The sequence below is a fragment of the Bos indicus x Bos taurus genome, chromosome 29 (assembly GCF_003369695.1).
Source record: "Bos indicus x Bos taurus breed Angus x Brahman F1 hybrid chromosome 29, Bos_hybrid_MaternalHap_v2.0, whole genome shotgun sequence".
In the NCBI taxonomy this organism is placed as follows: domain Eukaryota; kingdom Metazoa; phylum Chordata; class Mammalia; order Artiodactyla; family Bovidae; genus Bos; species Bos indicus x Bos taurus.
Genome location: NC_040104.1, coordinates 8,204,642 through 8,218,897, shown reverse-complemented (window position 1 = coordinate 8,218,897; position 14,256 = coordinate 8,204,642). Strand labels below are relative to the sequence as shown.

General features: G+C 53.2%; 1 protein-coding gene across 26 annotated transcripts in view; it reads right to left on the bottom strand.

Annotated features, from left to right (window-relative positions):
* The window catches only part of NRXN2 (neurexin 2), a 110,598-nt gene that overhangs the window by 89,206 nt on the left and 7,136 nt on the right, over positions 1–14,256 (bottom strand). For all 26 annotated transcript variants that reach the window (XR_003509312.1, XM_027531247.1, XM_027531226.1 and 23 more), the window contains exon 2: positions 10,559–11,526. Coding sequence is in view for 25 of the 26 variants with exons in the window: in XM_027531247.1 (XP_027387048.1) it covers positions 10,559–11,282 (724 nt within the window). In the remaining variant the exon portion in view is untranslated. The remainder of the gene's footprint in view (positions 1–10,558; positions 11,527–14,256) is intronic.

Here is a 14,256-nt window from a genome sequence, read left to right as displayed (position 1 = left end):
CTGCCATCATGGGCCCCTCCAGGCTCAGCCCGTGCCCTCCACACTCCTCTCTCTTCTCCCGCCCTGCTCCATGAGAGCTCACTTTCATGGCTGAGGGACCCCCAAACCTGTTATTTGTAGCCCTGGCTTTTTCCCTGCGGGCCAGTCCTGCACCCACGGCTGTGCACTCAGCAATCACTCAATTCCTGACATCCAGCCCCCGCTCAAGCCACGCTCGACATCTCCACCCTCTGCAACAAAGTGCCCATTTCCCTGCCTGCAGCAAAGACACTGCTTTCAACAAATGCTTCTTTTTTTTAATTTTATTTTTCAGCTGCACTGAGTGGCATGTGAGATCCTAGTTCCCAGACCAGGGATTGAACCCATGTCCCCTGCACTGGAAGCACAGGGTCTTAACCACTGGACTGCCAGGGAAGTGCCTCAACCAATGCTTCTCATGGAGTATATGCCCCACACACTGCCACACTCCAGAGATGCCATGAGTCAGTCACACATTGTGTGCCATTACACGCCAGCTTCCGGGCAACCCTCACAAGCTTGGTATGTTATCTCCCTCCTTTGCACAGAAAAGGACACTTGCCCAGGAGCACAAAATCACCTCTGCCTTTTCCCACTGCACTCCTTGGTCATCAGAGCCCCCACACTCACCCCTGACCCGGGTTCCTGCCTTAGTCTCCTGCCGGTTGGTCCCCCCACCCAAACCCAGCCTGGCTCTCTTGGTACATGTACCAGATACACCTTACTAAGTACCATCGTGATCAATACACACGCACACATACACGCACATGGGCAGAACTTCTCAGTGGCTCAGGTACAGACCTCTTCTGTGCTTCTGACCTGCCTACAGAGAAGTGTGACCCGAGTGGCTCACACGCTGAGTGTCCTCCTGTCCACAATGGCCCTCGCCTCCTGCTAGCCTTCCCTGATCAGATCAGGCACTCTAAAAGTAGCCTTGATCTTTTTTTTTTTTCGTATACCAATCACCAGGTCCTATCAATTCCAGCTTCTAAAACTCTAAAAGCTCAGCTTGACTCCTTGAAACCCTTTCTATCCCTCGATCACCATCAGGACAGCCCAAGTCCAGACCCTCCTCAGACCCTCTTCTCAGAACACTCTTAAAGGATCTCCCCCTACGGCAGTCTTTTTACCCTGTAATTCACAGTCCAAGCACCACCAAAGTGGTCCAAGCAAGTCATGACTCTGCTTAGAACTCTTCAAGGCTTCCCAGGACCTACAAGATCAAGTCCAGTCTTTTTTTTTATTTTTATTTTTGGCTGCACTGGGTCTTCGTTGCTGCACCCAGGCTTTCTCTAGTCATGGCAGGGGCTACTCTTTATCACAGGAAGGGCTACTCTTTGTCGCAGTGAGCAGGCTTCTCACTGCAATGGTTTCTCTTGTTGTGGAGCATGGGCCCCAGGCGCTCAGGCTCAGTAGGCAGGGCAGATGGTCTTAGTTGCTCCACAGCATGTGGGATCTTCCCAGACCAGGGATTGAATCTGCATCCCCTACACTGCAAGACGGATTCTTAACCTCTGGACCACCAGGGAAGTCCAAGTCCAGTCTTTTTTTTTCTTTGTGTTGTTTTTAGGGGATTGTGCCGGGACTCAGCTGCAGCACACAAGAATTTTGTTGCGGTGTGCAGAATCTTTGTGGCAGCATGCAGGATCTTTAGTTGCGTCACACAAGCTCTTAGTTGTGGCATGCGGGATCTAGTTCCCTGACCAGGGATCAAACCCCAGCTACCTACGTTGGGAGGGCCGAGTCTTAGCCACTGGACCACCATGGAAGTCCCAGTCCAATTTTCTTGAGAAAGTCCATTTGAGGTTTTACCACACCTCCCTCCAACCTCCCCTCCTTGCAACAATCCAGGCTCCAGCCACACCCAATTTCTCCACGTTTCCCTAATATGCCATGTGTCTATACATACTATTCCCTCGGCTGCCTGAGAAGTGGACTCCTGCTTTCAGACTAGGTCAGTCTATGTGGGTCTGTGTTCTGAGCTGATCTCCTGGCCATCCCTCTTTTGTGCCAGTTCTCAAGATGTACCTTGGCTTGTTATTTCACTTATCCGATCTCTATTGCGATTGTGTTTCCATGTCTGCTTCCTGGCTGGACTGTGAGATCTCCAAGAGCAAGGACAATGTCTCATTCATCTCTGTGTATCCAGCTGCTCACACAGTTCCTGGCTCAGAAAAAGGCAGGCCTGTGTTTGTTGAATGAATAAAAAGTTAAAAGTGAACACTCCTCACTTACCCAGCACTTTGAGTGAGCTTGACTCTTTCTGTGCACCATTTCCCTACTGTTAATACTTCATCAATAGATACCATTACTCCCTCAGAGAGATGGGGAGACCAAGGCTCGGAAAATGGAAGAAATTTGCCCAAGGCCACATTGCTGGGCAGAGGAGCAGAATCAAAATCTGAACCAAATCTGTCTGGCTTTAAAAGTTCTGATGAGCTGCATTCTGGGCCTGCAAGTCAAGATTTTTAGAAGCTGGTTTTAATCGCAGTTCCAATCTTATTTCCCATAAAGCACAACCAGGGACTTCCCTGGTGGCCCAGCCAGCAGCTAAGATGCTGCACTTCCAATCCCTGGGTTCCATCCCTAGTCAGAGAACTAGATCCCGCATGCTGCAATTAAGACCCAGCACAGCCAAATAAATAGGTAGTTAAAAAATAATAATAATAAAGCACAACCATCTCGGTCTGATACACTCAACTCACATCCTCTAGACTCTGCACTTGGGCCGTTTTCCTGGCGAGAAAGCCCTAGCCTTTCCTTTACCTCCACAAATCTCACTCAGCCATCCTTCAAGATCTAGCCAAGTTCTACCTCCTCCATGAAGCCTTCTCTGACCATGAGGGTTAATAATCATAGTAGCATTTATTGATCACTTAGAATAGTGCCTGGCACATCGTAAAGTGAAAGTGTTAATCGATCAGTCATGTTCAAGTCTTTGAGACTCCATGGACTGTAGCCCGCCAGGCTCCTCTGTCGATGGAATTTTCCAGGCAAGAATACCAGAGTGGGTAGCCACTCCTTTCTCCAGGGGATCTTCCAGAGTCAGGGACTGAACCCCAGTCTCCTGCATTACAGGCAAATTCTTTACCATCTGAGCCATGCGGGAAGACCTAGGGTTTCCATTTGTTGTTGTTCAGACACTAAGTTGTGTATGACTCTTGTGTATGACTTGCAACCCCATGGACTGCAGCATGTCAGGCTTCCCTGTCCTTCACCATCTCCTGGAGTTTGCTCAAACTCATGTCCATTGAGTCAGCGACATCATATTTCCATGTATTCACTTATTTAGTCCTCACAACAACACGACCTCCATTTCACAGAGTAGAACACTGAAAAACAATGGGATTCAGCAACTTGTCCAGGTTCACACAGCCAGCAGTTAGCAAACCCGAGATTAAACCCAGCAGCCCGTGCTCTTAACCATTCCACCCTAGGAGGCTCTCCTTGGGAACACCTCCCTCATCTCTGGGCTCTTACAGCAGTCGCTCCCCACCCAGCTTTCTCAGCTGTCCATCGCTTTCTGCCTGGAGCTGTCTCCAACAGCAGAAGCTGTCAGCACCACAGGTATTAGATGCTAGAGCTGACAGAGTGATTCCACATATGTGACCTCATTTACTCAACTTGCATACACGCAGGTCTTGACTGCCTCCCCCAAAGGCATAAATGGTATTGTCTTGGCTAACATGAATTCAGGATTCCAGCAGATTCATTATCAAGGACAGTGATGAAGACCAGAACCAAAGAAAAGAAACAGTGCTGAGCAGCCACAACCGACATGATAACAGTTATACATTAAAAACTGTTATTTTCTCATAGGGGAGCCTCTCACACCCAACCCAGAATCCACTCTCTGTTAGTGACACACAATTCTAACATGCTGGGAATGCTGATTTCCAAGTTCACAAACAGAGAGGGGTGGGGGGTGGTTGCTCCCTGACAACTCCTCCAAAGGGCGGAGGTGGAAAAACTAGAAAAAGCCAACATAAGAACACCAAAGTACAGCAGTCTGGCATCACTTCAGGCAGGCACATACCTCAACAAAGGAAGCCCTGAGTGACAGTCCGGGGCAATACCTGAGGGGAACCACGACAGCCTGAATCTTCCGGAAAAGGCTAAATCACCTTCCAAATGTGCTTAGGCAGGCAGGGAGGTGTGCAACATATTTTTTAAAGATTTCCATCTGAAATGTTGTAAATGGTGGTGAGTTGCGTATTTTAATGGGATAATGCCCCTCCTTTTCAGGAGGAGTTCCTCCCTGAGGGCTCCAGAAGGCTGAGAGTTTACCCATCGATTTCCACTGCCCTCTCTCAGTGGCAGAACAGCCCGCCGATAAAGATGGGAACACCCTCATCACGCACTGGCTGAAAGAAGAAGCTGTAGCCCAAGGAATCCGGGGTCATTACTGGTTTCGGATGAAACACTGTCCCGAAGCACCTCCAATAAACCAAACACAGGTCATCCAATAAACCAAATGCAGGTCGTCCACGACACAGCTGACTGACCGCCTCTCCTTTTCAGAGGCAGCGTGGAGAAGGTGGGACCCCCCAGAGCCAGCTCAGGTTCAGATCCCAGCTCTTAATCTCAAAGGGCGGTCATGCCTTCAACATACCCAGCAGACGCCCACTAGCTGTGAGGCCCTGCTCTCTCCTCCCTTGACTGTGTGATCCGATATCCTTTCTGTTCTAACTGCTCCCTCCCAGTGTCTGCGGCCGCTGTTTTCCCTCCTCCTCCCAGATGAGCCCCCTGACGTCTCTTTACCTCCTCCTTGGCCACTTCATCTGACCCTAAAGTTTCCAATACACTCTCCACACATGCGGCTCCCAGGTCTCCACTTGCAGCCCCACCTTCAACTCAAAACTCTGGTCTCACATTTCCGACTGCCAGGACACCTCTCTCTAGGAACAGCAAGACAGGGCTGTGATCTGTGGCTCAAACCTGCTCCCTCTCCCAACTTTTCCCTCCCCTGTCACCCCCACCACCATCCTTCTAACCAAGCAAACCTGAAACCTCACCACCTCTGCCCGTCCATGTGGGAAAGGCAGAGTGCTACGCTTCAGTCTCTGCCACGGCTCTCAGCCACAATGCTGCCACCGCCACAGCTGCCACCACCCTTCCTCGCCGCTCCCCAAGACAGCCAAGGTTCAGGGCATCAATGTGTCTTTCCTGAACTTTCTCCCACTGATTCCTCCACCACATGACTGCCCTCCATACTGCATCTTACCCTTCGCTCCCAGCTTCCAAAGCACCATTCTTATTCACACACCTGCTCAAAAGTATTTTGTGGCTCCATTTACCAATACTCTACACACAGCATCCAATACACATTAGTTGAATGATTTAAGTCAAAACCTGGGGAATTTCCTGGTGGTTCAGTGGTTAGGACTCAGTGCTTTCACTGCTTGGGCCTGGGTTTGACTCCTGGTCAGAGACCTAAGATCCTGCAAGCTGTGAGGTGGGGGAAAACAAACACAAAAAACAACCCCAAGACCTGGCCTCAAGCTGCTTCCCCTGCTTTAGATCTCACTGTCTTCCCTTCACTCTTTGGTGTCCCTGTATGGCCATGATGTGCGCTTCCCCCTTCTACACCATTGTTCTTACTAGCTCCTTTGCTTGGTGGGACCTCCCCAAACCAAGTTTACTGATCAGCATTCAAGACCAGTCTTAAATAGTATGCCTTTTATTACTGATCCCCCAACTTGGCTTCCCAGGTGTTGCAAATGGTAAAGAATCCGACTGCCAATGTAGAAGACCCAAGAGATGAGGGTTCTGTCTCTGGGTCAGGAAAATTCCCTGGAGAAGGAAATGAAAACCCACTCCAGTATTTCTTGCCTGGAAAATTCCATGGACAGAGGAGCCTGGTGGGCTATACCGCATGGGGTTGCAAAGAGTCAGACTGAGCATGTATGCACACACAACTTGTAAACTCTCCCCTTCTTCAAAATCCCAAGAGTACTCTGTTTATAATAATACTATAATTTATACCACTAGGCTTCCCTGGTGGCTCAGTTGGTAAAGAATCTGCCTGCAATGCAGGAGACCCAGGTTCAATCCCTGGGTTGAAAAGATCCCTGGAGAAGGAAATGGCAACCTACTCCAGTACTCTTGCCTGGAGAATCCCATGGACAGAGGGGCCAGGCAGGCTACAGTCCATGGAATCATAAAAAGTCGGACACAACTGTGTGACTTTCACTTCACTTTACACCACTAATTACATACCAGACACTTGTTTAATTCACACAACAAACTTGTGAGATAACCATGCTTGTTCCCATTCTGCAGGTCAGGAAAAACCAGTCTGAAGGTTAGGTATTCATGTGACTCACAGGGCTAGTGAGTAGAGAAGTCAGATTTAAACCCAGATCTGACCCTTAGGAGACAGAGCTTCACTGTCACTAAGCTGCACTGCCTCACTGCATTTTGCTGCACATGGTATGCTGTTTGCTTGCTGTTATTTCTCGACACCTTCTATGTGCCGGGCACTATTCTAAGCATTTTAAATGAATTAGCTTATTTAATTCCCATAACAACTCTGTAAGGTAGGCAGTATTGCTGTCCCATTTTACAGACAAGGAAACCGGGCAGAAAGAGCTTAAGCCCAAGGTCACTGCCCAGCCAGCCCAACTACAGAATCTGTGCTCTTAACTACACACTGCCTGCTTTTTATCTGCTTCCTCAGTTAAGCAGGCAACTCCCAGAGCAGAGTCTCCTCCACGTCTGACTCACCTACAGCCCCCAACACAAAGTTTGTCACAAAGGCGGCCTTGACAATAACCTGCTGAACTAAACTGCCAACAAACCTACCAAATACACGAGACCCATGCATCTATCTTCCTGTTAACACACGCATCACCGCTGGTTTCATTTCTCTCCCAAGTGAGGTACACACCACACCCCTGACACACCATCATATGCCTCTGTGTCCCCACTCCACTCAAGGTATTCCATGCATACTGGCACACTCTTCTTCCTTGATCACTTTTCAGCTCTTTCTCCCCACACATGAAGGACATGAGGAGGAATTCCCATGAAAATCAATGCAAAATCCCAGTCTACTTGATCCCCACTTTGGCAGACAGTCAGCAGGAATACAAACACTCAGTGACTCATACTTAGTTAGCCCTGTCTTCAATCACCTGTGGCCAGAACCCCAGAGAAAAAAAGCAGATTTCCTAGCATGGAAGTTCTCAGACAATGGGCAGGCCCAGACCCAGGAAGGCAGGAGGGGTGCGGGTGGGAGCTGTCCAAAGGATCCACCAACTAGCTGAAGGCAGATTGGTATGTCTTACATATAAAGCTAAAACTATTTTTTCTAATGTATATTTGATTAACCACAATGGCAAATGTAACATCAAAGCCATGTAAAAGCTTTCCTGAATTCACAGTAGCTTTGAGTCATCTATTTTCACAATAAACAGATATAAAAATAACTACTATTTGGAAGGGGTACTGTGAATTACTGACTTTTAAAAATGTCTTCAATCTCGGAAAAAGTTGGGGATCACTCAAAGCAGATAAGAATGAAGTAACTGTAATTTCCAGAGAGGCTTGAAGACGCTGGCCCTGATCAGGAGCCAGACCTGTTCCCCTTAAAATCTTCCAACCCCAAACCCAATACCCAAGGGGAAGCAGCTCATTCCTTTCCTCCTTGGCTGGATAAGAATGTACTAGATGAAGTGTAATGAGCACAGGATATTACAAAACCTATCCAGGAAATAAGGAACAAATGTAAAGGGAGGGAATGAGGTCATGGGTAGGAGGAGAAGCAGTGGAGCTGTCACTGAGCCTGTCGTCGCTAGATGTAAGCAGAGTTTATCAGCGTTGACAACCACCATGCCCACAACACAGAGCTGAAAACAGACACATACATAGTTCCACATACACATACAGCCCTCCCCAAGCCTACCAAGTATTCTATCAAATACTTGTTAACATCTATTCAGTCACTGAAGAAATGTTTACCAAACACCTACTAAGTGCCAAATACCATACTAGGTGCAGGGAATTCACAGATGAACATCTCTACCTTTTTATCTCAAAGAACAACTCCCTCAATGGATATCTCACGAACACACACACACACCCACAGTGGGTTAGATACACAGCTGCCTCTCCCAGCTCCAACAGAGCTGACACAAACATTTAACTGATACACATCCAATATATATACACATGATACAACCACCGCATCACACACAGGTACCCAAACACATCTCAGACACACAAGCACACAACACACATTCCAAAGCACACATTTCGTATGGCTCACTGGGAGCCTCTGGCCGATGAATGCTTTCAGGGAATGAATACAAGGACTCTGGCTGCATTTTTCATACACCCAGGCCACTTCTGCCACAGTGAGATCATGGACCAGTGGCTGCTGTGTAGCTCAAATTTCCCTTCCATGTAGTCAGAAGGGTGTGGTTCAGGGACTTCCCTGGCAGTGCAGTGGCTACGACTCTGAGCGTCCACTGCAGCAGGCTCAGGTTCAATCCCTGGTTGGGGAATGAAGATCCCACACGCTGCTGCATGGTGCAGCCAAAAAAATCATCTCTAAAAAATAATTTTTTAAAAAATAGCATGTTTCATGCTATTTTCTTAAGAAGGCTTGGAGGGGAGAGATCATAGGGACCAGAGAATCAAGTTACAGGTCATGAAAGATTCCTCATGAAGTCCAGTGTCTTACTGAGGTCTCCCATGGAAACACACGCACAGGGATACCTACACATGCAGCCACGCCCTTACACTCACATACTACTTACTCTACTAGGCACGGGACTTTATTTGCCAACAGACCATTCGCACATGATACTCACACCGCCAGACTCCCGCACCTCTGCATGCAAGCAAACACACACAGACACACAATTTCACAGTTTAGGGAGCACCTGCACTCCTTGGAGAAAAGGCGAGAAGGTGCCAGATTGACTTAATACACACAGTTCCTGAAGATACATCCCACCACCAAGAGCCACTGAAAACCTCCCTTATGTACTCCTCTACCACAACTGCAGATATAGTCAGAATACTGGGCAAAGTACAGGCCTTCACCTGCAAACGTGGGCTACTCCTGTGGCTGTCCCCAGGTCCTGGGCAGGAGGACACTACCCGCAAAGCAGTCCCAGGGCCACACTAGTCTGTGGGCACACACACTCCTCAAAGACCCTACCTCTTGAGGGTAGACACACCCACAATGCTAAGCAGCCCACAGCTCCTAGGGGGACTGAAGGAAAGGACTGCACACCTCCGCTCCAAACGGCTGCCACACACCAGGGAGGAAGGAAGTGCCTATGCCCAGGCTCCAAACTGATGGGGAACCTCTCCCCTACTCCCCAGCCAGACCAAAGTGCCAACAGGGGCCTCAAAATCCCTCCCTCGCCCACTCCCTTAAACCTCACCTCACCCCAGGCCCGGCTCAGCCATCCTCGACCTTGTCCCCCCACCTTGCTCATCAAGGCCTCTTGCATCCCGGGTACTGGTAGAAACACCCCTTCCAGTCCTGATTTCATACCCAGTTCCAGAGTCCTCACCAGTCCTCTCCAGCCCCCCAATCTCCCTTCCACACCCCACGCTTGTAAGGGCTCCGATGTTCAAAACCAGCCTCCGCTTGCAGTCTCTCACCCGGAAGAGACGACCAGCCATTTTTTTCCCCCCTCATCAAAATCGTCGACTCTAGTCACCAACCCTGAGAGGCCTCAGCCACCCTCTCCCTCGAGCTTCATTCACTCTGAAAACACTCGCTTCCCGCCCTCCTGGCGCGTGCAGTCACCGCCTGACAATCACCACCCACCCTCTAACGCGCCGTGGGCTCTTCTCCCAGCGCCCAACGGTCTCCCGTCCGGGCCCTCAGGCGCGGGTCCAGTCGGGGCCTCTGAGGCAGGGCTTCCCACCCGCGCGCGGACCCTCAGATTGTGGCCCCGCCCACTCGTACCAACCACGCCCCCTTCTCCTAGGCCCCGCCCTCCCCGGCCCTCCCCACAGCGCTCGAAGGCCCCTCCCTCACTCACTCTCACAGGGCCGCCCCCCAACCTACCCACCGCCAAGAGTTAGGGTAGGGCCGCCCCCCAACCACCGTCCCTACTCACAAGGCCCCGCCCACACAGAGCTCTTCCACCGGCCCTCGCGGGCGCCTCACAGTCGGTCACCCATCTTCTCGCTAGTTGGCTCTCACTACACAGTCCTACGCACAGGTCGCCACGGAACCCTCCCTGGGGATACGGAGAGGCGCCCCGGATGGGCTCACGAGGCCGCGCCCACACAGGCCACGCCCACACAGGCCGCGCCCACACCGGGCCTGCCGTCAGGTCACGCCCACCCGGGGCACCCCGCCGCCTGTCCTGCTCCCTGGCTGACCACGTGCGCCCTCTCCTTGAGACAGGGGTCCTCACACGCCCCTCACAACTCGCGTGCTGGTACACACACCCGCCCTTGTGCCGGAGCCCGCGGACCGCAGGTGCCCCCCACAGGCCTGGATCCCGGGCAACCCTCCCATCCCTTACTCCCGCGTCCAGGCGCCCAGCGGCGGCTCCCCCGGGCTCACCTTCGCTGCAGAACTTGCCGCCGAAGCCCGTGTGGCTGCAGTCGCAGCCCACCTCGCCGGGGGCCAGCACGGTGCAGAGGCCGCCATTGGCACAGGGGTTGCGCGCGGGGGCGCAAAGGGGGTCGGCGGCGGCGCCGCGCAGGCCCTGGCTGCCCAGCAGCGCGGGGGGCCGCTCGCCCAGCTTCAGGTTGGCCAGGAGGCCGCGGAAGGGCGGCTCGTACTTGACGGTGCTGAGCGTGAGCGCCGAGAGTCGCACGTCGGGGGGGATGCCTCCCACGAACAGGTCGCTGGCCACCTGCATCTCGCGCCGCTTCGAGCGCACCTCGGCGGCGCGGGCCTCGCCGTCCACCGCCAGGGCGGTGCGGCGCGCGTCGCGGGTCAGCAGCACCATGTGCCAGCGGTCGTCGGCCACCGGCGTGTCCAGCTGCAGCGTGGCGGGCTCGGCGCACGAGAGCGTGAAGCGCAACCGCAGGCGCCCGTCCACCAGCAATAGCTCCAGGAAGTCGCAGTCGCCGCCGTCGTCCAGGTAGAGCAGCAGCGCGCGCGTGGCGTTGGTGCGCAGGCTGAAGCTGAGCTCGCCGCTGCTCGCCGCGCCGGCCCAGCGCGCGTAGCGCGCCCACTGCCCGGGGCCGCCGCCGAACTCCAGGCCGCCCGCACCCGCCGCGAGCGTCAGCAGCAGCAGCAGCGGCAGCGACGGCGGCCGCCACCGGTTCCCGAGCGCCATGCCTCCGGCGGCCCCGGCCCCGCCCGGCCCCCGGCCCCGCTCAGGCTTCAGAGCCGCGGGTGCATGGGGCAGGGAGGGGGCCGGGCGCCCCCCGCGCCGAGCGGGGCTCCCTCGCCGGCTCACAGTGCCATGGACCCGGCCGCAGGACGAGGTGCGCAGAGGCCCAGATGCCGGCTTCCCCCGGGCGGGAGCAGAGGCGCCCCTCCCCCGTTGCGGGCTCCGACAGAAGATGGGGGAGGGAGGCCTGCGGGGAAACGGAGAGGAAAGGGTTACTGAGGAGCTCGGAGGAGGGTTGGCGTCGTCGGTGTCTGGCTCCCCCTTCACACTAGCAAGAGATGAACTGTTTCCCTTTAGAACTGGAGGAGCCACCTTGACCTGGAGAGGGTCTCGCCACGAGGATGGGAATACTCGGGACCCAGCACTTGGGGGTGGGGTGGAGAGAGAAGGAGCGGAGATAACACCCTCTAGGGGCATCATCTAGGGTTTAAGATGCAAACAGGTAGGGAGGTGACACCTTAGAGTCCAGGAGGAGCCCAGTCCAGATGCCCTCACCCTCGCCTCCTATCAGGACCAGGGGCAGCTCCTGTGGGTGAGGCCTAGAGACTCCTCCAGCTGCTGACCACAGCTCCTTCCTCTTTGAGCTACCCAAGCTCTGTGCATGGTCCCACCACCTGCCATGGGCTCTTTCTCATCAGTTCCTGATGCTGGATAATGAAGTTGCTAAATAATTCATTGGGATTAATTAAATGCCAATTCGTCGATGGTATCCCTGAGTAACCTGGCTGGGAAGGAGGCAAGGGAGAGAAGCCAGCCAGGACCCAGACTTCCAGACCCCAAGCCCTCTCCTTCCATGCGAGGACTCAGGCACCTGATTCTGTGTCTACAATTCCCCCAAAACCACAATCACCCCCTTTCTGGGCCCCAACACCCTGCTCACCAGCCTGGGTCCTTCCTGAACCTAAATGTCTGTCACCCTCAAGCTCCAGCTCCCAGGCTTCAGCCTGGGACCTAGGCTGATACTTGGGCCTTCACTTCACCCCTGGGTTCCAGCCTCCTACCCATCCAGGGCTGGGGGAGCCACCAGGAGGCAGACAGCCTCATTTGCATAAAATTGCCTTTCTGAAATGATTACCCTTGTAACTGGCTGTCAGAGAGCAATTTATACCCCACGACAGGGAGGGGAATTTGCATCTCGTTAAACTCCGAGTCGTAATTATTTATATCCAACAACCCTCCTGAATATTGCATTGATTTTATTTTGGGGAGGGAGGAAGGGAAAGAGGTGGGGTGAAGCCTGAGAAAGAAACAGAGACGGGCCAGAGTTTAGGAAGAGACAGGGAAAGATTGAAGGGCAGGGGGGAGAGGAAGAAGAGAAATCGCATGAAAGAGAAGAATAATGGATGAGAGAGAAGGCCTGATGGGGAGAAAAAAGAGCGAGAAGATAGAGAAAATTAAATTCCAAATTCTGACAGCATTTATCAATGCCCTGGATGCTGAGCAGTTTTACAAATGTCATTTTACTTAATCAGTCTGAGAGGTCCCATTATTCCCATTAACGACTGGGGAATCCCACATATTAAAGTCTAGGGACTTGCCCAAGGTAGCACAGCAAGTCAGTGGGGAACTGGGACTTAGATCCATGTGCCTCTGACTCCAGCATGACAAAGGGCAGGGCAGCCACAGGTGTAGTTCAGAGAGGTGTAAGCCAAGAGAAGAGAAGACGGATCCTCGGAGAGAGAGAGAAGGTTGGATGGATGTGTTTCCTCCCTCCATGGGAGGAAGCTAGGGGTATGAAGGGAGAGAGAAAGCTAAAGCCCCCCCCCAACCCCCACAAAAAGCCAGGTGAAGGATGAGCAAAGAGTTGGGGGACAGGATGGTTGGAGTGATATGTATGCAGAAAGAAGATGAGTCAGAGACAGCCTCAGGTGGCTGGCAGTAGAGTTTGAGGAGCCACCTCTAAGAGACCCTCAAATCCAGCTCTCAGGTCCTTCCATCTGGCTCCTGACTCCCTCCTCCCCAACCCTACAGGCTCCAAGAGGGTCTTAAGAGTCCTGCCCCAGCCCGTCTCCAAGGACTGCCCCTTCCCAGACAAGAAGGGAGGCGGTCCAGGCAGGCAACCCCCTCTCTCTCCAAACACTGTCGCTGGTTATATATAGCTTTGCCACTGCCTCTCCTCATTGGGTAATAGAGATAATTAACATGCGCGGGCTAATTAGCCAATCAAATTAAATGCAGCACCTGCTCCCAGCCTGATTGACGCCCTTACCTCCCCCCACCCCGCCCCCCCCGCGCCAACACACACACACACACACACACACACGCACCCTCACCCCAGCCCAGAGCAGGGGAAAAGGACCCTCAGGCTTGGGGAAGGGAAAGACCAAACCCCCTCTTCTTCAGAAGGAGCAGCCAGAGACCCCCCGCAGAGGCGCAGCTCCAGACGCCAGAGAATGGCATCCTCCCGCCCTCCCCAACCACCCCCCCAGGGTCTCAGTCTGGCCTGGCCTCTCTTCCAGCCCCCACCCCCACTTCCGGACACTATTTTGGGGAGGGAATTAATTAGCTATCGATTTCTGCTGGCAGAAGGAATAGGATTTCGTGCTGCTGTCCAGTCTGCCTCGGCCTCAGGGATAAGGAAGGGGATTCGTTCCCCGGCCCCGCCCCCCAACCCAGTGCCTCTGCTCACATCCCCCACCCTCTCCAGAGCGGCAGAGGGGTCCCTGCTGACAGAGCCTAGGGGCAGGGTCTCCCTAGTTCAGGAAGTTGGCGGAGGACAGGAAGTGAAGGATGGCAGAGAAGGCCTCCAGAGACTGGAAGGCAGCCGCCTGGGTCCTAAAAATCAGAGGAATGTTACCTGTTTGGGGGATGGAAGTGGCGGCCGCCAGAGAAGGCAATGGCAACCCACTCCAGTACTCTTGCTGGGAAAATCCCATGGGCAGAGGAGCCTGGTAGGCTGCAGTCCATGGGGTCGCTA